Genomic DNA, 24,684 nt, shown 5'->3' on the forward strand with positions numbered 1-24,684 from the left:
AGTCATTCCAAGTTGGAAGGTCATCGCTGGATTGACCATACACTGCGTCAAACAGGATAACAAACATGGCAGCTGCCTGCAACATATACTGAGTCAAAGTTTCCATGGTAACAAAAAACAGAAGGCAATTTCTGTAGGACTATTTTGTGGTTTATATACTGAGACTAAGATGGCGACACAGACACGGTGGGGAAGGGATCTCTTGTTCGATTTACAAAAACATTGGTTGAACATTTCCAGAGAACATTGGTAGAGTGTAAAGAGCAATGGTTTTGGACGCGAGAAGTGTGGAATGCCATTTTTTGTGTCGTAATTTGAGTCGTAAAACGCTTTATTGCAGAATTTCGTGTTCTTCATCATCGGTTGACCAGGAATTTCCGGTCCTTAACAGAATTCACTTTTGTTTTGAATTTCTTTGACCAGTAAACAAAAAAACCCAAATACATTGTTAAACCGATTTACACATTGCCTTCAAAGGAAAAGGGTTATTTTTATAAGACAAGTCAACCTCGACCGATTTTTAAGGGAAAAAAAACATTTTAAAGAAAAAAACTGCGTAGAAATGTTAGGATGTAAGTGGAATTTTTCATGGAGTTTCTTAACTTAGATGATTGGGTGGTTGTGACGAAATAAATCTAAAATACTTGGATTTTTCTTTACTATTTTGTATAGTTAAAGGCTAAAAATTATATTTAAAATTTTAAGGTAGAGCTGATGGTTAATTTGTTCAGCATCCAACCTCCTTAACACGTCAACAACATTATATATCGTCCCTTTGTTTATGCATTGAAACCATAGTCACTTTATATGGATATATCTCATATATTTCTCCTTATTAATATATGATGTATAAAAAATGCAAGACGCTTTTGCAATGGATTCAACGAATTTAAAATAAATACATAAAAAAAAAAATATATATGATTGTGTTCGGCAAACGATGCGATTTTATATTTAAACGAATTTCGGTTTCCAAAGTTACAGGTACATGTATATATACATTGTCGCTCATATTTCAAAAGTTTTCACGACTTTTTGAATTGCACCCATTATGTAGTGCAGGTCCGCGACAAAAACATGATGCATTAATCATCTTATTTTTCATGTGTCCGTGTTTGTTTTACGTGGATTCATTATTCTCCTCTATTTCCAGATATTCCTTAATGTTAAGGTCTATGTTATACTATGTCTCACGATACTTTGAACAATCCAATTGTATATAGATATAAAATGAATTTCAAAGAAGTTGTTCATTCATATATTTGTGGTCTTATTTTTCAACATAAAATGATTCTCGAAATAGCAAGCACTTCATATTTCACCCATTTTATGATACGATAATTGAAAGGATTAAAGTGTTTTAATGGATAGTTTGTTTGTATATAAAGCTGCATGCATTGTAGAAAAAAATGAATAAAAAAAACTTATTCTCGCAACCATTTAAGCGAGTCAGCAAAGAAATCATCGTATTGTTTCATATTATGGGTAAATATCTAATATTTATTTGTTTATGGTTTGGGGACAGACCATTTTCTGAGTTGCTGAGGGTTTTTAAGTTACGATGCCTACAACTTCATATTTCTCTGGTGACAGAAGTTAAACCTCGGACGATCCGTTTTCGTAAGCATACAAGCGATTGTGTGTTTTGATTACAACTTCACGTGCGGCACAGAGTAGTAACATCAGGAACATTCCATTCGTTAACAAGCAGATGTGTGTTTTGAGGGTTTACAATAGTTATCCTGTGACATGAAGTAACTTCTGTGACGTACCATTTTCTGAATGACCGGGTGGTCTTTATTAAAATATACTGCATAATTAAGCAAGTGTCCTATATAAATCACATTGTCACATTATATTGAGATGTGGGTATTATTTTTTTAGCTCACCTGAACACAATCTTATCTGAATATCAGTACACTGTCAGTCTGTCTGAAGGTAAACTTTCTTTCTATTAAAAACCATTGGACCAATTTACAAGTAAGTCGAACTTAACAACATGATTTCAAGTTTGTTTCAATCAAATCCACTGTCGGATCCCCTCAGTGCCAAATATATCAATATTTTACCTAGTCCTAAATTTATTTGCAGAAAGAAACAAAAAACCCCAATGATTTTCGATTATTTTAATAGATATCATCCTTATCATACCATAACATAAAATATATATAATCTGTTTTTAAAACTAAAAAACAGTAACGACAATTACTGTGGTGAGCACTCGTTCACTTTAGAGTCCGGTATTTCTGCTTTGACAATGTTGGTCACCCGGCGACCTTTACTTTTGACCGGTTTTTCACACACACCTGAACTCTCTGTATTGTCCCTCTGAGACAGAGAACCAATTTCTACCCCACCCTCGGAGTCCATCATCTTGATTTCGTCACTCAGACTGACTGACTTAGTCTTCTTGTATTCAATTTCACAGCCAGCTCTTTTTTCTGCAGAGTCTGGCTTTTGATTCTCAATGTTGACTGCACTTTCCTCCAATTGAAATTCTGTCACATTCCTGGAACTTTCCTTTCTTTTTCTCTCAATTCTTTCCTCCTTGAGTGAATTTTCTGACACTGAAGGTAATTTTTCTAACTTCCCTTTCTTTGCACCAGTGTCATTTTTCATTTTTTCTGTAACAATACATTGAAAGATAAATTTTCCATTCTTTATAACAAAATGTTTTAGTGAGCATCTCAAAATTAAAAGAAATAAATAGAAGATCTGGAGTTTTTACATGTGTTTTGCTCTTTTTCACCTAAAAAGATACTTTAAAACATAAAAAACCTCAACAATACTTACCTGGTTCATATTTTGCCCTCAGCTCCTCGACTTTAAGTTTCTCTTTCAGATACAGAGCTCTTGACTTTTCTCTCTGGGATTCAATGTCATACTGTTTTCTTTCTAAAGAAAAGACTGTGTCTTTCTCAGCCAACAACAGCAGCTTCTGAGCTTTGACTTCATTTTTAAGTTTTGATACTTCCTCACTATCAAAAGGTAATAAAACATTATGGTATATAAAAAATATTTTATATCTTAAAACTTGTTCATTCAGTCCCAAAATTATCATGAAGAATTCAGTAAAAGAGTATTTCTTAGAGCTGTAACTAATTGACCATAACATAACCTGTTTTATCATAACGAAACAACTCAACTTCATGTATTAATCTATAATCATACAAATTTCGTGATACAAAATTTATTTTTGTGTCACATAGTGTAAAGGAGTTTTCTTTAATGGAAGAGGCCCAAGAGGGTCATCTTTAAAAACTCATTACCAGTCCACTTTAGCAAAATTTATGGCGTCAATGAATCCTTTCTATGCATTCTTTATTCCCGAAAAGAACTTACTTGTTAGCTTTGATAATACTAAGTAAGTATTTGACGTAATCCCCTCCAGAGGTGACCTCCCCTTCCTGCAGTATACCCTCAATGTCTCCTTTAAGTACCACCTACAACAAAAAGATCAACTACAAAAACCACAAATTCAATGTACAGTCTATCTATACATATTAAATTCATTTTCAGTCTACAATAAATATGCAATCTCAGATATAAAGTAGGAAACTTACCTTTGCTTTTTATAAAACAATTTCAAAACTTTTTCACAAAAGACTTATCTTGAAACTGTTGATCCAAATAATAAACATCATTTATTGAAATGATAGCAATTTAGTTCATCGATCTTATAGTTTTGGAATACGCGAACCACATGTACCTCAGACTTTGGTGCACACTGGATCTGTTTTAACAGTTGTTTGTTCTCCTCCTGAAGCTGGCAAACCTTCATCTCCAGCTGTCCTACACGGACATCATCAGATTTTTCCTTACTGAGACCAAGGCATGTAAACATCTGCATCTGTAAAAAGTTTCATAATGTTAAATCGTGTCCCTCTTAAAATTCTGTAAGCATATTGTCAAGAGAATTCTGTCAAATTTTTCAGGGGTAAATTGCACTAAAATTATCTGCATTTAAATTACAATTAAGATTTCTATTTCAATATTATCACTAACGCAAATTCTTATTTTAATATGCGACACAAAAGAATGTTGCCCCTGAAAAAAAGCCACATTATGACATATAAACTGAATGCAGTCGTGTATGAGGGCTGTTTGGAAATTATTGAGACATTTACCCTTATTGTCTTGGGGAAAAAATATGAACCTTGAAATATCACCAAAACATAAACCAGGATAGAGTTTATCAACGTCAAAAGTTTCTAGTCCATGGCATGATTAGATCATTCCTGCCTGGTAATCTGACCAACTTGCCCTCATCCAGTGACCCGAAGCAACCCAAACTTAAATTATTGCAACATCATTTTAACACTTTTCATTGTTTCTCTGTTTCTTTTTAAACACATTACAAACAAACAGAAATTAGAATTATTCTTCAGTTCTGATCTTTTGTTTTTTATTTCAAAGGTTCAACATTTACATATAAATACACCCCATTTTTGATTATTTGTGAAAGAATTCAAGTTAATTCTAACTGAAAGTCAAATAACTACAGTCATTCTGTACATATTTTAGAACTGTTGACATCAGTTTGTGTAAAAAATTACTTGATTATTGATATTTAGAACCTTTTTCTTAATCTTTGTGTTAATTCTACATGTAGTAAATCAATAGAGAGGTTTAGCAAACCAACGTGTACACATACGTGTACGTGTAGAAAGGAAAATATGTGCAATACGTCATCTGTTTGTGTAATGACGAATTTCTACACGTATGTACCCTAATGAACACGTGTAAATTGCAAAGCACCCGTAAGGTCACACTTGTAGCTTCTGTTTCCCTGTTGGCTATTTATTTTTACAAATATGTTTATTTTTCTTAAGCTTGAATATTTTATGCAAATACTGATATCAACAAATATAAATTTTCATTAAAATTTCATATGTTATTGGAGTTTTAATACACGTATCTCTTCCTTCAAAACATGCAATGACTCTGTTATTTTTTTTTATCTGTAAGTACGCGTAATTCTAACTTGTAACCTACATGTACAAGTACGCGTACCCGTTGGTCTGCTAAATCTCTCTAATAAGTATGAAAAGACGATAAACTGAAGCTCTGTACTTTTCCATCTTACAGTTTTTGTTTAAGTAATTGCATGGCCTGAAACGGCTTTTCCCCATGATTTCCACCAATTTGATGTAAATTTGCTGTGCCGCCTTGACGTCAAAATTCGATATATTGTCGTCAGATTTCTGTTGCTTGGTAAATATATTTGTACCTTATCTGTATTTCAACTCGAAGACTAGTGAAACTAGAACAAAAGCTAGTTATAGTATAACTAGATAACTTGATAAATAGCATAATGAACATAAATATTTTGATTTCTTTTATCATAAACTGCAAGTCTACTGACACCTAGAAAGCATATGTTTTTAAGTGTTTAAATCTCCGAGTTTAAGTCTGTGCCAGGTACCCCGACCACCGATTTGTTTATCTACTATCCTAAACAAAATATTTAATATTGCTATGTTTATTTATTTGTTTCTTCAATGTCTTCACTCCGACAGGTCTCAATAATTTCGAACAACCTTCATACATGTTGTACCCTTGTACATGTACTTTTAACTCTGTGAAGTTACCTTGAGTTTATGATTCTGTTGGTTCAGTTGTTGGTTAGAAAGCTGATACTTCTTCACCAGTTTCTCTGCTTTTACCCTTCTGTCTTCAACCTTGAATAAATAACTTGTATGCAGGTAATACTGTAAATTCCTAATTAAACGCGAGGAATTAATATCCGCGTAAAATCGCGAGAAGCCCATCTCGCAAATTCTAGAATCTCGCTTTTAATTTTGGGACACATGAAAACTACATGAAACTACGATAAAATTTCGGCATTCGCGATTTTATGTTCTCGCGATTTGTTGGTAAATTATTGAATCGCGGAATTAAGTACTCGCGTAAAATAAGGAATCTACAGTAGTAATATAAAAGCCTGTAAAGCTGTACTGTGCATATTGAGATGTACTGGATACATGTAATTCTATGATCTATATCAAGGCATATTCAGTGAATAAATCTCCACCTTGTTTGGAAGGGGTTGATAATGAAAAATTAAATACTGGTATTTAAATTCTATTTAATGATGATAAACAGTTTATTGATGAAACACATTTTTAGATTGATTTTAGAAAAATGAAGTTGATAATTTTTCCCCCCAAGGAGGATATGTTTGCATCATGAAAATCAACAGTGCTTCATTTAATTTCAAATCTAAAGTTTTTAAGTCCTGTACATGAATTTGAACAGCATTGGTCTTTTTGAATAATGTACATGTAACTGAATACAGTGAATCTCTGAAATTAAAGTGTACCTCTGAAAATAAGGAGTTGCCTTTGCCAGTTTGGCTCTGAGTCTCCATTTGTAAAACATCAACATGAGTATTCAATTCTGTGATTTCAGTCCTGTATTTCTAGTAGACAAAAATATTTAGGGATTATGAATACCATACCATATATGAAATGTCAATCTCAATTTTTTTTAATGTAACATTTATACATTTCCTGTATTTTGGACAGGGTTTGTACCTCTATTGTGTTGATATACGTAGTAATCTGACACTGGAGTTCCTCCAGCTCTTGCTCTTTGTTTGCCAGTTTCTGTTTCAGGTTCTCAACTTCAATAGATGCACCTTGCAATTCATGCCTGATTTCAATAACTTCTCCTTTTAATTGTGTCTAAACAGAATGTACATGTATGTTTATGTATTGCATACTGTACATAGTTTTATGGTAGCTTAATTTTTATGCGGTTTATGATAAACTGATTTTAAACAGCCACTGAAGAACCAGTTATATAAGAACAAATGTTGAAATGATAAAAACATGGTATCACTATCAGTAATGATTCTTTGATATCAGCATCATAAATATTTTTGTATTTACTTAAAAATACACCAAACTCTTATGATTATCAAATTGATCTGTTTATCAATTGGAGCATAAAAGCAGTTGACAGTTTTAAAGAAGAAATGTGCTTTTTAAATTTCTTCAATAAATTTCATTATAAGGCATATCTAGCATATATTAACAGATGTGCAGTCTCTAAGTATAAGCTGCCCTATTTTTACCATATTCTACATCTTACAGGTATATATAATATAACTAATACGAAGTAAATAAAATGTAGATTATTCTTGTGCAAGCTTAAGTCCCTTTAATACAATTCTTTGAAAAAAAAATTCTAGTTAACTGTTGGTGAACAAAATGCCAAAAGAATAATAAAAGAGAAATTTATTCTTGCAGATCTTACATTTTCATTTTGCAGAGAACACATTTCGTTCATCAGATGGGTATTATCTTCTGTCATGATGGAGTGGGACAAGGTTTCGTTCATTGTTTTATTGCTCTCCATTAGCTTCTCTAGGGACTGAACCTGGGATTTCAAGTTATTCTCTGCCAATTTCTGTTGCTCAACATCCTCCTCCAAAATTCCTATCTGAAATTTAAAAACATTATTTCATCTATAGTGAAATAAATCATAGTACAGATATTAACCCCCCAAAAAGGAGAAACCTTGGTGTTTACTTTATTAACCATTGTCTTAATTAAGGCATAAACAAAACGGTATATCAACGTCGAATATGTTTTAAATATGAATATAAATCCCCTTCCTGCATAGTATATTTGATGGAGAAGACAAATTGAGATTTCATTTTATTAAGGTGTTTTGTTTATACCTGGTAATGAAAATGTGAGAAGACATCACAGATGAACAAATGGGTAAACTTCTATCTAATTAAAATTAGAACTTTGGGCAAAATTTGATTATCGATAACAGACATTTTCATTTAATCAATATAGATGATTAGATCTATTCAATAATGACAAGAGGTAAAACCATCTATTACATCTAAACGGCTTAACTTCATGACAAAGAAATAAAATATTTATTACCTTTCTTTGTAGTCTGATCACTTCTTCTTTTAGTGCATCCTGGATTTCAGATTCCTGTTTCCTCATTGTCTGGAGCTGAGCGATTTCATCATTGTACCAAGCCTCCTGGCTTGTTGCTGTGGCTAACTTATTCCTTAAGGAATATACCTCTTGCTTAAGCTCCTGCAAAGGCACATGTTAAATAATGAAAATTGGCCCCTAAGAATTTAAATGATTCCAAAATAGGCATATACCGATATAGCTTTTTAAACCATTTTGCAGTTTATTTAAATGTGAAAAATGTAGCCTCTGGATTAATAAGGCATACAAACATATACTAGTTTGTTTGGTATTTAGTTAATATACGTCCCAGTCTCAGGTTAGACATACATAACATTGTACATTATATTGATCATGTTGACATCAACCGACCAACAGGATATGTTTCATATGTAGTGTTTCGACAATGGCCCTTTCACTTCATAATTTTAGGCAGAGACATAAATAACGATTTATGTCTCTGTTTTAGGTAAGGATTCTCTGATGATAAGAATTAACATAAATCAACAAAAGAGCAACAGATTAGGCCATATTGTATTAATTTACCTCTATCGAATCCATCTTTTTGAAATCGGCGCCAGTTTTGATAGAAAATTTTGTGTTGTTCGAACCCGTCGCGATATTTATCTGTGTTCTTTTAAACCAAAAGTTTAGCTCTTTTCACTATGTTAATAGATCATTTACATTGGGTACTATTGAATATATGTTTAGTTTGTTATTTTGCATCAAAAGACGCTGTAGAATATTTTATAATAGTATGGGGCCAATGCTTTCACTTTCATACTTTCACTTTAAAAAGAAAACACGCTGTCCAGATCCCGATTGAAATGATTCGAACTTACACTAGACATTTTTTCATCCGTATATCATATGATGGTTCAAAATACAGGTATTGTATAGTTACTACCTTTCATTTAATGTTTTTAAGTTTTTGTTTATAATAGAAAACGAAAAAATACACAGGAAAGGTAATAAACATGACAAACGCACGATGAAATTGAGAAATGATTGAAAAACACGTGTTTGTATATTAATTTTGTTTAATACTACAGTAATTTATAAATCAAAATTTTAGTGGAGTGAGATGGAATCCAGATGTGAAAACAGTTGAATCTACCTTATCCGTAAGTATAGCTGTTTGAATGATATTTGAATAATTATATATTACTTTGTTTCCAATTCAAAGAGTTTAGGTTATCTGCGGGGCGCACTGAAAAAAAATTAAGTGAGGAATTAATGGCTCATGGGGATTTCAAGTCAGTTTTAGAATCCTTTTTTCCAAGGAGTTAACAATCGACATCTGTTAAATTATTATTTACATGTATTACACCATTTTTTTTTAAACAATGTTAAAACATGGAAAATCAATTAATTCAGAGGTAAAAAGTTTAACTTAAAGTAGTGCTGAATTACTCAACTTCACATTATTAGCTCAAGCTTATATTATTCAGTCAAACCTCTTTATCCCAAACTTCAACAAATAATTTCCTGATATCTTCTGGACAAGGCTCAAACACAATACAACTAATGCATTTAGGTAAACAGTTGTTGCACAAGACTTCCAACTCACTTTGACATGTATCCATGGTACTTGAGATTAGATATTTGAAATATAGAAGTTCAACTGTATACTTTATTCTTGTATTGAGTATAGCAAAGAGATTTTAGTTGATCTGATGATCTATTCTACAGGACATACTGAGCAGTTATGTTGGTAAAGGATTTAATCTGAGAACATCAAGTCGTACAGATAAAGGAGTGCATGCAGTATCAAACGTGTTGAAACTTAACATCAATGATCCGTAAGTATTGGTAATTTCACTCCAGGACCATATTTTGAAATACAATATCCTAGAATTTGGAAAACTGAAAAGGAAAAAAAATTCAAAGAAAACCTAAATTGTTCTTGAGTTGATTGATACAAAATCAACAAACTGTTGGGCAAAACTTGCCAAGATTAAAAAAATACTTTAACGTGGCAATCATGCATTTTAAGGATTGAAAATAAAACATTGATTATAATGAGATTTACTCTCTTGTTTGAGGGAAATTGTATAATTTTTTGCTGTTGTGAGTTAGACATGGATCAAAAATCTTTTCTGTGTACAAGACTTATAGGTACATGTACCCAATAGTTCCGTTTTTCATTTGGCTATAACAGTAAGAATAAATTGGATTTATTTGCAGTGATTGTCAGTGATTTGAATTAACATGGTTTTACCTACATTTGATATTTTTTAAACTATCTCTCATTCTAAATCAAAGAACACCAATATATGACCTCATTTGCTTCATTGAGAGCTCAAAATGTAGGTTGCTTCAAGTGATGATTACGCAGTACAGTTAAGGCGGTCAATAAACATATCGGCAAATTTTTGTTATGAAAATACGTATACTATAGTTCAACTGGCATGTCCTTTTTAAAATCAATAAAAGTCACTCAAATGCAATATTTTTATAAAATATATATAAAACAGTACAATATTTTATGTTCATAGCGGTCACGTGATATGGCAGTCGAACGGTACAAGCAGATGTATTTGTGGTTTTGAGGTCATTTAAAATATTCAATATTGCAAGGGCATAGTAATGTCAAAATTCACAACTGAATTATAAAATAACTTGATGTCATATCGTAGATTTTGAAAAACGGTGCGAACTTTTTAAGATAAGAATATTTGTTAGTAGAAACCGTAATTTATAGTGCATTTCTTGAATAATTTTGAAGGTCACAGGGTTAATTTCATTAAAAAATAATTAATTTGTAAGATTTTACAAGGATCATAGAAGTTTTTAAGTTACATAGAATATTTCAAATTCACATGTAAAAGTTTGTCAGGATCAGGTAAGTGTATGCCCTTGCAATTAAGTGATTTAATTAGGTACTCAGCTTTAAGATATACGATGTTTTATACAAAACCGAGGTTGCTTCTTTATACGATGCATACTTTTAACAAAATGAAAATAAGACTATATAGGTAGCATTCTAATAATAATAATGTTAAACAAAATATCCATCTATAATTTTCTGTTAATCTATGATATTTATTTTTCTTCGCTACAAAACTGCATGATAGCCTTCAATGACTGAACTTAATGCGTCATTTTGAAGCCTGTGACGTCATATTTTGTAGTACAGCGAGAACGACATCTCGCTTATTTTTCAGTGTGTACGATATAACGGACATCAAATTTGTAAGTAATAGCATTTGTTGTTTTCAATTAAAAGATAAGTATAAGTAAATTTTGTTAATAAAAAGATTAATAAGTACTTTCGAGGTTTGTAATATACTGTGATGTCATAATGCACATTTCCCGTACTTTTTGTCTCAACGGAGTTTATTGACAGCCTTAACTGTGCTGCGTACTGTGTTGATTGAAATCAAGTAAATGTTCATTTCAAATACGGTAACTAGTTTCATCAATTTTTGGTGGATTTTATTTTTGAGTTGATCCATAAAATTAAATGTTTATTTCCGGGTTAATGTAGCTCGTGGGTTTGCTGACGTCACAATAGGAATCAGCGTAAAGAGTTGACCGTCATAGTAAACTCATACATTCCTTTTAAAATAACAAGTGATCTTTAGAAACATAAAATGAAATATTTCAAAAAGCTAAATTGCATTTTATACAAACATTATATTTATCAAGTGCTAAAAAATTTAAAGACATGAAATACATTGTCGCATTTAGTTCTATAAGGTATGAGTGTGCATTGGAACTATTTCATCTAAAATCATGTTTAGACAAGTACATTGTAAATAAATTGAACCGTATGCATTATCTTTGCTCATTTTACAATTATAATTTTTGTATTTTCAAATACTGATCTAACTACAGTGTATTAAAATTATTTTGGCTTTAGCTAGTTATCGTTTACGATTACAAACTTATTAATATGTCAATTGTTGTATGGTAATTATTTTTGCATTGAATGATTGACTCATTGAGTTTCATAAAAAAGAAAAGTAGCCATATATGTTTCTTCTCTTCACAATCTTACATTAATAAATTGCATATGTGCATTTGATAACATTCATAATAATGTTAATTAGATTTGCATGTTCTAATATGTGTTAATCAGCTAATCTTGTCAACCAGCGCTTTTTCACTTTTGGTTCTCGAACGAAAGATATTGATGATGTCTGGGCTAACGTCGTGATGAAAATATAGGTTTTTGTGAAATCTTTTAAGGTGGCTCTATACACCACTTTTTGATGACGCAGTATGCAAAACAGTAAATCTGGAAGCATGCAATTCCAGTACTGGCTGATTTAAACTGAAGCAAATTGTATGGGGACCGCTCTTTTGAAAAATTTGTAAATAAATAGATTGAATTTCATAATTGGAAAATTCACTACTTACAAGGTATGTGACACCTTCAGGTTGTGTCGTATTATTTATCGAAATAAACAATAAAATCAAGAATAATTTTTTAAATAGTTTCTTTCCATTCATCGACATATTACAGCGTAGCGCAGTAGTTTAGTGGATTCCCTACAAACCTGTATGAGTTCGAATCTCGATGAGGACGAAACATTTTTTAACTTTCCAAAATTTTGTAAAACGCATTTTTTGGTTGAAAACTGTGAAAGAAAATTCGAAACCAGTCGAAGTATTTCAATTAAAATATACTTTAATCCACATTAATATCGACAGATGTTCCTTACCACCTTAAGGGGATGGAAGCTAGGGTGGCTTTAAATTTCTCTTAGATTGGGGTACATAAATCCTATTAGTTAATTTCCCCCTTTATTTATTTGACTTAGTTTTGCATTAAAGCAAATATATTCACTTATAAAGGCCTATAATGAAATATGTATGTAATTATAATCCCAACATGATATTTAGGAAATTTTCTCTTCAACTCAGAAATAAACAGTCCCCAAGGTGTTTGGGCCTTGGAATTTAGGAACAATAACTCTTACTCTTACTTACTGAGGAACTTTCATACCAAATAAAATTTAAAATATTTTTTGTGTTTATTTGCAATGATTTTCATTTAATTTTTTTATGTCACATTTATTAAAATACATTTTCTTATACCATCAAGCAGCTTTTTCAGATGATTTGTGAACAGAGTAAGAAAATATGAAAAACTGTTTTTTGAGGAAATACTAAAAAAAATTGCAATAATAACATTTTTGAATGTTAAGAAGTGTTAAATTTTTTTTAGGTGTCTGAAGGAAATATCAATCATATGACAAAAAAAATTCTCTCAATTTGTTCATGGTTAACTTCTTAAAAATTATTTTACAAAAACACGAAAAAACATAAAAAAAATCTTTAAAAATACCTATAGTATGCCTATCATCATTTTATTATTTGATAAGTATATGTTTTGTGTTCTTCTATTGAAAATTGGAATAAACTGGGGGTGTATAGAGCCACCTTAAAATCTTTAAAGTTGTTTTGCGAAAAATTGGCCGAGAACACATTTTTATTATTTTCTATGAATTGATTTTAAATTTTCTTTTCTGTTATTGTGTTGAGTAAAATTAAGTTTGTCTAGATCATTTAAAAATTTGGAGCATAGTTTTGAAATGCGGTTTTCTACTAAGATATGCATTTTACTATATATTTTATTAAATGGCGTTGCATGATTTTATCAGCGACACTGTGTTTGAATCACGATAACATTATTACCACGCAGAAGAATCTCAAATAAATTTTAGAAATAAAACTCTGAAACCTTTCGATCATGTGGACAAATTTTCAGGGTAGGTTTTCTCACAAGCGGTAAATTTGCAAGCTACCTTAAGCACTGTACAATATCTTAAACCTTATTATAGTGTTAGGATGATCATTGTCATCAAATTAAAATATCCTTGAAACTGTGATTTTCACTAAACCCACAAAATTTGATTTTCAAGAATAGTGAAACCTCAGTATCTGATAGACTGACCTACCAACCCGGTCTAGGCAGTCTTTTACTACTTGTTTTTTAATTGACTAACAGGTACTTGTGCATGTAAATAGGACAAATTCATAACCAAATTTCATTTCATGTTCTAATGGTACTCAGATTTTTACCCTATTTTTTAGGACACTTGCCTTAGATGCCAAACAGCTTGCTTACATCTTAAATTACAAATTGTGGAAAGATGAGGAGGATGTTAGGTAAGTGTGAATAAATGTAATGTTGTGACCAGGAATTAATGGTACAAAATACTGATAGCTTGCAGGCTTTCAATGGCTTGCTGAATTGCTCAGTAGGGTATACAATTGGTCTGCCAAGTGTCACATTGGAGGCCCGTTCAGCACAGTGGACACTTGAAAGTGCTTGCCAATATTACTTGTAAACATTAATTAACACTAATTTTAGCTCGCAAGTCCCTGCTCTACTAAATAGGTCTCAGGTCTGAATCTATGTGCAACAAATTCATACTGCACCTAAAAAACCCTCTTGAACACTCTCTTTTATTGTTAGTAATTTTATTACCCGTTAATAGTCTTTTGAAATTAATATTCAATAGGCCAGCTCCAGATTTTAGAGCATCTTGCCATTCTGTTCAGCCTTAAAAAGAGAAAAATTCTTTCCCTATAAAATATTTTTACTAATGGAATTATAGTACCCCGGTACTTCTATTCCAGGTAAAACATACAACACTTATAGTGTTTATGTGCTGTTACTGCTCAATTAATCACAGTCATTAAACGTTATATTTTATTCATATCAATACATGTATTACATTGTCATATAGCCACAATATTGGATATTCAATGGGGAAAATTCTTTGATCTCAAAGATACATTGGCACAAAGTAGCTGCTTTAACAACTCTATTAGATGTACATGTACATTAGATGTTCTATGGCTATTAATCATTGAATACAGATTCCAATTTTTTTTTATTTCAATGAGTTCAAATGTGACATCAAAGTAAGAGAACAAGACAACAGTTTGTTTTGGCATATATAGACAACGCCCGCTGACTTAATTTACTTATACAACCTTTCAATTATGTTTCTTACAAAATCCTTGAAAATTGGTGCCCACAGAAGATCATTAGATGGCGGACCAATTTGTGGATGAGTATTTGCAGATTCAATGATGCAGATATCACCAATTGCAATATGTTTAATTTTCTAACTTTATTGCATTATGATTTTTAGTGGATTACTCAATTAATTTAGACCATGCATGGTTACACAATAATTGTAATATGACAAAATTACATTACGATAACCATTTGATAGCTACATGTATAGAACTAAAATATATAGAGAAATACATTTATAATACATGTACATGTAGCAATAAAAAAAATCCTATTTTAAGGAAAAGAACAATTAAAAGCATATATTGTATTGGTACATATACATGTATAGTGCATATGAGAGCAGATATGGTTTCAGCATGAATATTGGTTTATAGATATGTTTTGGACATATTTTATTGAATGAATCGAGGGGATTGGAAAAAAAAGTTCTTGGAACTTAATTTTTCCTCTCCAGACCCTAATACATTTCATAGACGATTTACATTTGTCTTGATTTTGCAGAGTACTTGATGTCCAGGAAATACCATTCTATAAAAATAGTGTGGAGCTTGTTAAGGGGAGAGTTTATGTGTATCGCCTGGCAGTCTTTAAAGAACTGCTGTTCTCAATGCCCAAAGACATCCCCGTAAATAATATCAGGTGTAGGACTCTTCCAAAGCGAGGAGTAGGGAACATCTTCCATGAGAAATCTTGTGTGACATTAAGGTAAACAAGTCCAAACCGGGACCACATGTTCATACTGTAAAAGCAGAAATAGTTGTGGGGGATTAAATTTCATTTATTTCATTTTGGACATTTATCTAACATCTTACCAAATATTGAAATCCAAAGAAATCTTAAATGGTGATATCTTTAGTATGGTTATCTGCAAAACAACAAATTTAAATGAAATCCCAATAAAAAAAACCACCATTTCAGCTAGGTTACAAGATTTCAATTTCTACCATACTGCCGTAGTTAGAAATCAGTTGAAAATATTATCAATGTATATGCTCCAGGGCTGCATTTTACAAAAGAACTTACGACAAAGTCGTAAATATTATCCGTATCATGGATTGATCTGAAACGGAAAAACAAAATATAAAATCATTTATTTACAACTATTTTGACTGCTATAATCTTATTTCACAGCCATTAGAATAAAAAATTGGTTAGTTCGTGATTAAACATCATTCATTAATTTGGTCGTAAGTCGTAAGTTCTTTTGTAAAACGCAGCCCTGGATTTAACTTTGTGACTTGATAGTTGTAATTGATTGAAGTTTTATAGAGTTATAGAACCATTTTAACAAGAGCTTGGACTTTGGGCAGTTGTGTCAAACGACAATGTGACGTAGGCCTGTCTATTTCATTGCTGGCTACTCAGCCATGACTCTTTGAAATCAGCAAGATTTGTCTGGCTTTGGAGCTAAGACCACGCAATCGAAGTATATTTCGCTTGAAACGAGCCTCATTTTTAACTTGTTTTGATGCAAGAAATAAATAGTTACGTCCTACTGAAAGTCCAAGGCCTTGTTAAAATGGTTCTAAGATATTTAAAGTATAAAATATTCATCATACATGAATAAAGTTTATTGTTTTAGACATGAAGTTTATATAATTGTATAAAAATATGGTTCAATTTTTATTTAATTTTATGTGCATTGTATATTAAAAACTTGTTTCTTTTTTTGAAGTCCTCCATTCAGCATTGATAAACTGATAGAGAGTGCTGAGATTATGTCAGGTGTTAATAATATCTACAACTGCACAACTTCCAATGGGCATAGGGAAATGAACAAAAAAAAAGCTGGTAATAAGTCGTATATAAGAAATATTCAAATAGATATAAAGCGCGGTCATCCAATGATGTTAAATCTTCAACCTCTGATGGCGGATAAACTGGAATTCTGGGAGATTCACTTCAAGTCCCACTCCTATATTTACAAACAGGTAATAGAAAGTGGGTTTTTTTGTACCATGTAATAAAGGTTTCTCCTCTCTGTATCATTAGTATTTGTTATTTTAAGTTGGTTTTGTATCATTTTGTAAGGTAGCTTCATTGTATTACACATTATACAAGTATAACATTCAAGTGAGAATCAATTTTATATACATCTGTACGTGTTTTTGATCTCTAGATTCTTTTAATTCTTTTATGATCATGTTTTTACTTTACTCACTCAATATTCTCAATATTTGTTATTGGCACCTGTATTATAAATAAAATATTGCCGTATGATATATGCAACTTTCAAATTACGCCTTTTTATAGTTATCCTCTCTACAGTAGAATGTTAGCTAAATACTATTAGGCATTTTTAAAATACTTTACGGTGTTTTTCATTCACACAGATTCGTCGCATGGTTGGATATATGGTCGGATATGCACAAGGAGAATACAGTTTGGGACTTTTGAGAAAAACCATGTCTGGACTGCAGCTTTTGGAGAAGGAGAGCGTGGATTTAACGAGGGCAGATACCACTTTTACAATGCCACCTCAGGGACTCTTCCTTCAGAACGTGGAATTGGATGAAAATAGTAAGCAGGGTTTAAAAATCAAATCATCTTAAAAACAAACTTATAGCCTTATTAAATGGCGATATTGCAGTTAAGTATGGTGCATCCTCATGGGTGGATCCAGAAATTTTTCCAGGGAGGTCTGGGGTATTTTAGTTTTTCAGGGGATATATACCATATTTTTGGTATTCAATTTAAGGAAATTGAAATTAATTATATTGGGGGGGGGGGGGGCAAAAAACCCAGCAAAAAAATATACGATTATGGTTAAAACATTTAATTTTAATTGAAGTAAATATGAACAAAAGCCCGAGGTGGATTTGAACTCGTGATCTGCAGTTCACAAGCCTGATACCTTAACCACTGAGCTATATTGATATTCAACTAAATCAATTGATACAGTTTGATAAAACATTTAAATATCCATCTTATAATGTAGTGTCTTAGAAAATATAAGTGTAGGTGTAGTAAGGTATCTTAAACACATTTGTATAAATATCTGATTCATGTTACATGTAATAATTATGGTTGTTGTTGTTTTGCTTTTCAGAGATCAGTGAGAAAGAAATGAACAACTCTTATATTGAGCTGTTAGCAAATTTGAGCAATCTTTCATTTATATTGTATAAGAACAGTACTAAGCGCAAGCAGGCAACACTTCAACAGCTGTCAGAGACGCCCCCAGCACAGATAGTTGGACTTGATAGCTTCAGTGTTGATCAAACAGGACTAAAATTAAAAGGAAAAGACGCAAATGCATACTCTATTGTTCAGTCAGGTTTAGGTATGGTTAAAGTAGATATTTATTGATACAAATATACAAATGTGTGTATTTTAATAAATTGTTTTATTTTTCATCAGTTTAATAGTCTTTTATTCATGATTAAGACATGTTTTTGTCGTGTAAGAAACAGAAAGATTGCATGTACATGTGTTTTATACATGTATATTAATTTCTCATGTTTTAACAATGATATCATAGAATGTTCATGCTTTTTCAATATAATTATATGAAGAAAAATGTCAAAGATTACCAGGATTACCTTTATACTATATATTCCAAGAGAGAGAGAGAGAGAGAGAGAGAGAGAGGAGAGAGGGGGGGTTCATGTGAAAAAAGCACACATACATGCCAAAAGTATGTCAATTTATTAAAATTATTTCCAATTTATTTCAGTGCAAAACAAGACTTTTTAAAAAGGTTTTTTGACACCATTTATTTTTTTTGGTCAGCAAAAATCAGTACTTTAACCCCTCCCCCCCCCCCCAAAAAAAAATAAAATAGATAAATGAACATGCAATGGCTGTTTTTAAATTTATTTTATTCACAATTAATACAAATAAATATAACAAAAGCAAACATCTCATTAGAAAAATAGAAATGAAAACTAAATAATTTTTGCTTTAATAATCACCTTATTCTGTTGGTATGTATTTTACTCCCATGTACCTTATTTGGTACATGTGCAATACATGCTGTTTATAAAAGAATAAATATTGTGTCACAGAATTGCAGTGACCATTGACATCTAAAAAAAATCAGCACACAAAAAAAGTGGAAACACCAGCTGTAAAGTAGTTTTACAGAGAAATTAAACTACACAGGATATATAATACAGTAACACTATTGCTGTCCATATGCCTTGGTGTATCCGGATTTATCCGCTTTCGTGTAGGCTGTCCGATCCTGTTTCCTTCTGTCGAATATGGAGGCTGGGCGTGCCCCTGTCCAAAGACAAATTACAAAAGTTACCGGTAATATAAAGATAATGAAGTCACAATGTGTTTTCATTGCTATATCATTAAGATAAGTATGGTTTACATGTGCTGTGCTTTTAATTAAGGTAAAATGTCCCTGTGACAAAAGAGATGAATCTAAAGCTGGGATTCTATTTTTGAATGTGTTCTCTTGCACTAAGGTACATGTTTATTGGATGATCTTGTTTGAATTTAATGCAAAATTTTGTTTTTCCATATGGTGCTTTGATTCTGTAAAATATCCTGAATAATTAAATTTTGCTCAATAAATTTCAATTTATTGTAACGACCGGTATGTTTATAAAAATTGTTATACAAACATACATGTATATGATAAGAAATGTTTTGGGGAATCTAATTTAATTGGGGTTTTTTCAGTAGCTCAAATAACTTACATATAATGAAAGATTTCCAAAAATGCAATCATTTATATTCATAATGCATAAATCAACTGTATTATATATTCAATGAAGATGTGTTACGAACTTTTAAAACGACCCCCCCCCCCCCCTTATTGGCGAAAGAAGGAAACCACTAAAAACACCCAGAAACTCTTTCCAAATCTTTGAGTACTGATTTCTTTTATATTGATAAAAATATTAACGTGGCCTAAGAATACAAGCGCTCTCCACCTGTGGCTTCGGCCTGAGGTAGCTCCTTCTGTAAGACTTGGTAAGTTTTAGGGGTGACCTCCTGAAACTTCTCTCGGTCTTCCTCAGGCTCTGGTGGTGCTGGCGTCGATTTTACCGCTACTCCTCCCCTGTGGAAGGAAATGTATGTATCTATTTGCATAATGTATAAAAGATAAAGCATGATTTCTACCACATATCTTCACTGATCCAAAAGGCTGCATGACGAATCTTAACACTGTTAACTGAGATTATTTTGCAACAATCACAACCTAATTTATGCGTGGATCTAAAATTCTTTCGGGGGGGGGGGGGTGTCACAGGGATGCTTCTTTGCAAAAGTGTCCGAGGCCTATTGGTAATTTTACCATGTGAATGTAGTAAGATTGAATTTTCCAGGGAAGGGGGTCCTGACTCACCCACCCCTATTTTGATACGTGCGTGTAATAAGAAATGATACAAAATTACATGAACACTGCACTAATTTTTGAAGATTGATTTCTATATTTATAACAACGTATTTCATAAATTCTTTCCCATCTAGGTGTATAAGAAAGAATTTTCCCCTCCTTCCCCCTACCCCCCCCCCCCCCGCGCCATACACACGCTATATAACGAGTGATACCTCTGAACAACTAGGTCCACGTCGTTTCCGGAGCGGATCATCTCGTTCCGGGCCTGTTCATGCGTGGCGTTCTGCATGTCCGTCTCTCCGATCCTCAGGATTAAGTCGCCGTTCTGAAGTTTGCTCTTTCCCGAGATGCTCTTGGGCTGAATCTGAAAATCACAGAAATATTTGAGCGATGAACACGCTGGTGTCTCAGATTAAAGAGGCACCGAAAGGGGGATTTAAATTCAAGATTTTCCCTAAAGTTGCTTTAGCTTTGTTACACCTTCAAAACGTAAAAGGAAAGAAAACAAGTTTTCCTCAGTAATCTTTAACATTTATTTATTCGAACTGTTAACCAGGTCATGTAGCTGAAGGAGTCAATATATGTATAATGTACAACTATAATACTAAAATAGATTTAGTTTAACTCGAGAGAATATGAGATGACCTGCTTTTTTAATATATGCGAAAACTAACTGGTTAAATCTTTATTCACCACGTTTTATTTTACTCCTCCTCTACACCCTAAGTTTACTTCATTTGCCACATTCTTAATGCACCTCATGTTTGCCATATCAAAATAATGATAGTGCTGTCATGTTGACAGCCGGTATGGGCACTTTGAATGATTCAATAAACCTACCCCCTCCTCCCAAAAATAAAACCTGACTTTGAAATTTTTGATATATACCATCCATCTAAATATTTCCCCGAAGCCAAAATGCTAATCGGAAAGGGGGGGGGGGGGGGGTGGAGGGAAGAAAAGACTTTCTTCCAATACATGTAGTACACGTATTAATTAACGTGTTCGCTGCATGGTTTAGTACTCATTCTTATCAAGGCCGGGTCCGCAATTTCCGTGGGGTGGGGGGTGTGATGGGAGGATCCGATTTATTTTTCAACCAGTAAATTCAATAACTTTTCATACTCCAGGGGGGATCTGCCCCCCCCCCCTCCCCCCTTGTAGTTCGGCGCATGTAGCGACACCATTCAATGACCGGATGTTGGAGCGGATAAAAAGCTGATTTATTTCGTTCATACATTAAAAATATTTAAACATATTAGGTTAATTTCTTTTCTTTTCTTTTTTTTTTATCTTATTCTATTATTAACAATACACGGCATTTTCAGTCGCAGGTTCGACCAATTTTAGCCATTTTATATGAATGTACTTTATAAACTGAAAATAAAGTAATATTGGGAACTGAATCTGAACAAATGACGTGTAATGACTTTTATTTTATATTAATTTAAACTTTCATCTGTATTCAGACTTAGACAAAGAAGTGTTTTGTTCTGAAGTTTATTTTTATCAAGCACATCTGTTGCATGTAAACATCAAACTTGTTTTGCAATTATATCAGAAACTTAGCTCTTAAAAATTCTTTCCTCGATCCATTAATCTCGAGTATGCGCCACATGAATGTCACTAGATTCTTTAGATCTCATGCACTTAATATGTTTTGCATGAAATTCATAGGATGCACAATTGCCTGTATACCCCCCCCCCCCCCAACAATGGGGAACGATAACTCTAGCAGTACCTATATGGGCTGATATTTGATACGAGCAGCGAAACATGTCTGTAAATATTTGACAACAATGAATATTTAAGTTAAGACATGCGTGCAAATGATTTTGTTACAAATGATCAAATAAATGAAATGAAGTATTTTAAATGTTCGATGTAAAAGTCATCTTTTCCATTAATTATTTATTAATTGTTAATAATTTAACTGTGTAAAACTAATGCATCTAAATTCAAGTAACCATTTTTCAGATGATTTGCTGATATGAGCTGTTTTTAAAAGGATTGACATTTTGAACCTACGGCAAATGAATATACGGCGTTACGCATCGAAAAGTATCAATTTGTTTTTACAGGTGTGTCGATCGCTTACCTGGGCGACATGAATCGGACATCCTACATCGGACCCTCCCTGGAGCTTGAAACCCCATGGCTGGCTTGTATCAAACCTCCGTAAGGCTATTGGAACAATCTGCCCCTCCGACATTTTGTTTACGATTTCTTGGCAAAACTCTCAAACTTTCTCTTCCCACTGTACTGAGCCGCGATTTGCCTTCGGACAGTTTCTATGGAAACTTAAGTTATTATTGTTACAGAAAATTAGTGTCTGTCTCTGTAGATGGGAGATGTAAATACCTTACTCCCCGCCGGCAACACATGTTTGCATGGAGAGGATGGATTAGTTCATCTCGATTTATGTTCACTAATTACCGTGATTCACGAATTAAAATTGCATGTAGATGTAATTGTATGTCTAAACTGAAATAAGCATATTATACGGATTGCGTAATGAATAGGATTACTTTGCAAATTCAGTTAAGAGGGTTTGTGATTGAATATTTTTTTCTGAAAATTTTTTACTTTTTTAAACCAATTTAGAAAACGCACCCCTGGGCAACTTCGCTAGCCTGTATGACTGTCTTTTTTCGGAGCAGGTAATTAATCGTATACGTTTACTCATACTTTATGTTACCCATACAGATTTCAAACATATTAAGTCTGTCATATTTAAGAAATACGGATATACCGTCCTGTATATTATGAATTACAGATGTGGAGAAATTAAGGAAAGGTAGGGGTACGTGTAGATCATTTGATCTGATAAGATCTATTGCAAAGGCGCGGAGGTCTGACCAGATGTCCATTAATTGTTTTGCGAGTAAATCCAAGGGATGTGACATCTCTGTAGCTTGCTGTTCGTGGCATCTGGGATCAATTAAAATACAACACTAGCATATGCCATTATTGAAAACCATGATTAATATCACTTTTCCACGGTTCTATACATATTCGATGCAAAAAATGTTTATTTTTTGCTTTAAACAACAATCGATTTACACAACATCACAGAAAATTAACTGAAATGTAGAATACAATTCCTCCTCTGCATGTACATTGCGCCTAGTAAAGCTACACATTGTCTTTTGACATATGAGATAGAACTTAAAATGGAGAGGTATTACTGTAAATCTTGATTTTATTTCAGCAAAATTTTTACAGACGGTATTTTTTTTAAAAAGCACAGTTCTGCGAATATACTATAGTAATTGGTCCGTCCGTCTGCCCGTATAATCTGTGTAAAATCCTCGTCAGAAAGATGTCTTTCTTCCGCTCTCTTCTTTCTCAGCAAATCATTCTTATAAAAAAGGGAAATAAGGAAGGAAAGCCGAAAATTGTCCTCTTAAGTACTTTTTAGATGTTCACTACCTAAGCGTTGTCTGGAGTTTTTTTTTTGTACTGATTTGCAAATTAGTTTGGAATGAAATTAAAACTGAGTCATTACAGGTTCAACTCTATATAAGTACTATGAAAAAGCGAAAACGGTCGATACAATGAAAACACGGGCAAATTCAACGAAGTAAAGGAGTAACGTAGACACGTCACCATCTACATATTTTAAAAGTTTCAATTTGAATGAAATGAGGGACACATATCGATTATTAAAGTTGTATTATTTTCTTGTCCCTAAAGATTGACACTTTAACACATCAATTATTCCATGTATTAATCTTGATTAATTATTAAAATTCATAGTTCATGCAATATTCATTGAAGGGTTTTATTTTTCAATGATCATTCATAATACTGAGCGCATCTAGGCTCAAGCCAAAGCTCACTCGATGCGATGGATTGGAAAAGGGTTGATTTTAATGTTAACAATGTACGTACTGCTGGGTGATTAAAAAACAAACAAACAATGTTACAATGATAACCAATTATATTAGCCAATATACAAAACATCTTTGTTTGTTTGAGAAAAAAGAATTACTTAGTTTCCAAATTTTGAGCTATTGCACTAGTACAAGTGTGCAATCCTCTTGGGTAATTTACACAATAAAATACGTTCAAATCAAACAAGTTTTAAATAAAAAATAAAAAATATGTATTTGTAAAAAAATTAGCTTACTCAATTAAAAAAATATTGATTACCCTGGGGGAATATTTTTTTTAGTTTTGATGTATAACACCCCTGCGAATGTGTTCGGAATGTTTTCTTTATCGTTGCTAAGTAAGTAATAAATCCAGAGGTGCTCGAATGAAAGTTCACGAGACTTCACCGATATTTGTTCACTTCCTGTGAAATTTCGAGCGGAAGTATAAGTGTTCGGATAATATTCTCAAAATACGTAAGTACTGGTCGTTTTTCATATCATATCCTACTGTGTTTTATGTTAAAACGGGAAAAGCTTTCAAGATGTATGTCTTATTTTACC

The 24,684-nt window shown here is 32.5% G+C and overlaps 3 protein-coding genes across 3 annotated transcripts; 1 reads left to right on the forward strand and 2 right to left on the reverse strand.

The window, feature by feature from the left end:
* Positions 1-2,109: 2,109 nt before the first annotated feature.
* LOC105318108 (protein Spindly-A) lies at positions 2,110-8,638 on the reverse strand. The gene is made up of 10 exons (XM_011415042.4): positions 8,490-8,638; positions 7,905-8,066; positions 7,261-7,446; positions 6,537-6,686; positions 6,323-6,421; positions 5,592-5,681; positions 3,710-3,850; positions 3,343-3,443; positions 2,794-2,978; positions 2,110-2,624 (listed from the first exon to the last, which is right to left on the reverse strand). Exons 1-10 carry the CDS (start codon positions 8,502-8,504, stop codon positions 2,206-2,208), a joined length of 1,548 nt encoding a protein of 515 aa, XP_011413344.2. The 5' UTR covers positions 8,505-8,638; the 3' UTR covers positions 2,110-2,205.
* On the forward strand, positions 8,609-18,305 carry LOC105318107 (tRNA pseudouridine synthase-like 1). The gene is made up of 8 exons (XM_020063143.3): positions 8,609-8,832; positions 9,019-9,067; positions 9,636-9,745; positions 13,989-14,063; positions 15,448-15,651; positions 16,622-16,877; positions 17,280-17,466; positions 17,996-18,305. The coding sequence occupies exons 1-8, from the start codon at positions 8,609-8,611 to the stop codon at positions 18,253-18,255; spliced, it is 1,365 nt and encodes a 454-aa protein (XP_019918702.2). The 3' UTR covers positions 18,256-18,305.
* Positions 18,306-18,746: 441 nt separating this feature from the next.
* On the reverse strand, positions 18,747-22,559 carry LOC105318106 (PDZ and LIM domain protein 5). Its single transcript, XM_011415040.4, has 4 exons — positions 22,344-22,559; positions 20,458-20,609; positions 19,836-19,963; positions 18,747-19,170 (listed from the first exon to the last, which is right to left on the reverse strand). Exons 1-4 carry the CDS (start codon positions 22,455-22,457, stop codon positions 19,070-19,072), a joined length of 495 nt encoding a protein of 164 aa, XP_011413342.2. The 5' UTR covers positions 22,458-22,559; the 3' UTR covers positions 18,747-19,069.
* Positions 22,560-24,684: the final 2,125 nt, after the last annotated feature.

The sequence above is a fragment of the Magallana gigas genome, chromosome 3 (genome assembly GCF_963853765.1).
Source record: "Magallana gigas chromosome 3, xbMagGiga1.1, whole genome shotgun sequence".
Lineage (NCBI taxonomy): Eukaryota > Metazoa > Mollusca > Bivalvia > Ostreida > Ostreidae > Magallana > Magallana gigas.

Bases quoted from the DNA above. Each gene is read 5' to 3' on its own strand.
- LOC105318108 (XM_011415042.4), bottom strand. The intron at 6,422-6,536 runs GTACAAACCCTG...TTTGTCTACTAG, and splicing joins CGTATATCAACACAATAGAG to AAATACAGGACTGAAATCAC. The intron at 2,625-2,793 runs GTAAGTATTGTT...GTATTGTTACAG, and splicing joins GAGGGCAAAATATGAACCAG to AAAAAATGAAAAATGACACT.
- LOC105318106 (XM_011415040.4), bottom strand. From the start codon at position 22,457: ATGTCGGAGGGGCAGATTGTTCCAATAGCCTTACGGAGGTTTGATACA. The intron at 20,610-22,343 runs GTAAGCGATCGA...TGTGATTTTCAG, and splicing joins GTCCGATTCATGTCGCCCAG to ATTCAGCCCAAGAGCATCTC. The intron at 19,171-19,835 runs GTGGAGAGCGCT...GTCTTTGGACAG, and splicing joins ACCTCAGGCCGAAGCCACAG to GGGCACGCCCAGCCTCCATA.
- LOC105318107 (XM_020063143.3), top strand. From the start codon at position 8,609: ATGTTAATAGATCATTTACATTGGGTACTATTGAATATATGTTTAGTT. The intron at 9,746-13,988 runs GTAAGTATTGGT...CCTATTTTTTAG, and splicing joins AAACTTAACATCAATGATCC to GACACTTGCCTTAGATGCCA. The intron at 16,878-17,279 runs GTAATAGAAAGT...TCATTCACACAG, and splicing joins ACTCCTATATTTACAAACAG to ATTCGTCGCATGGTTGGATA.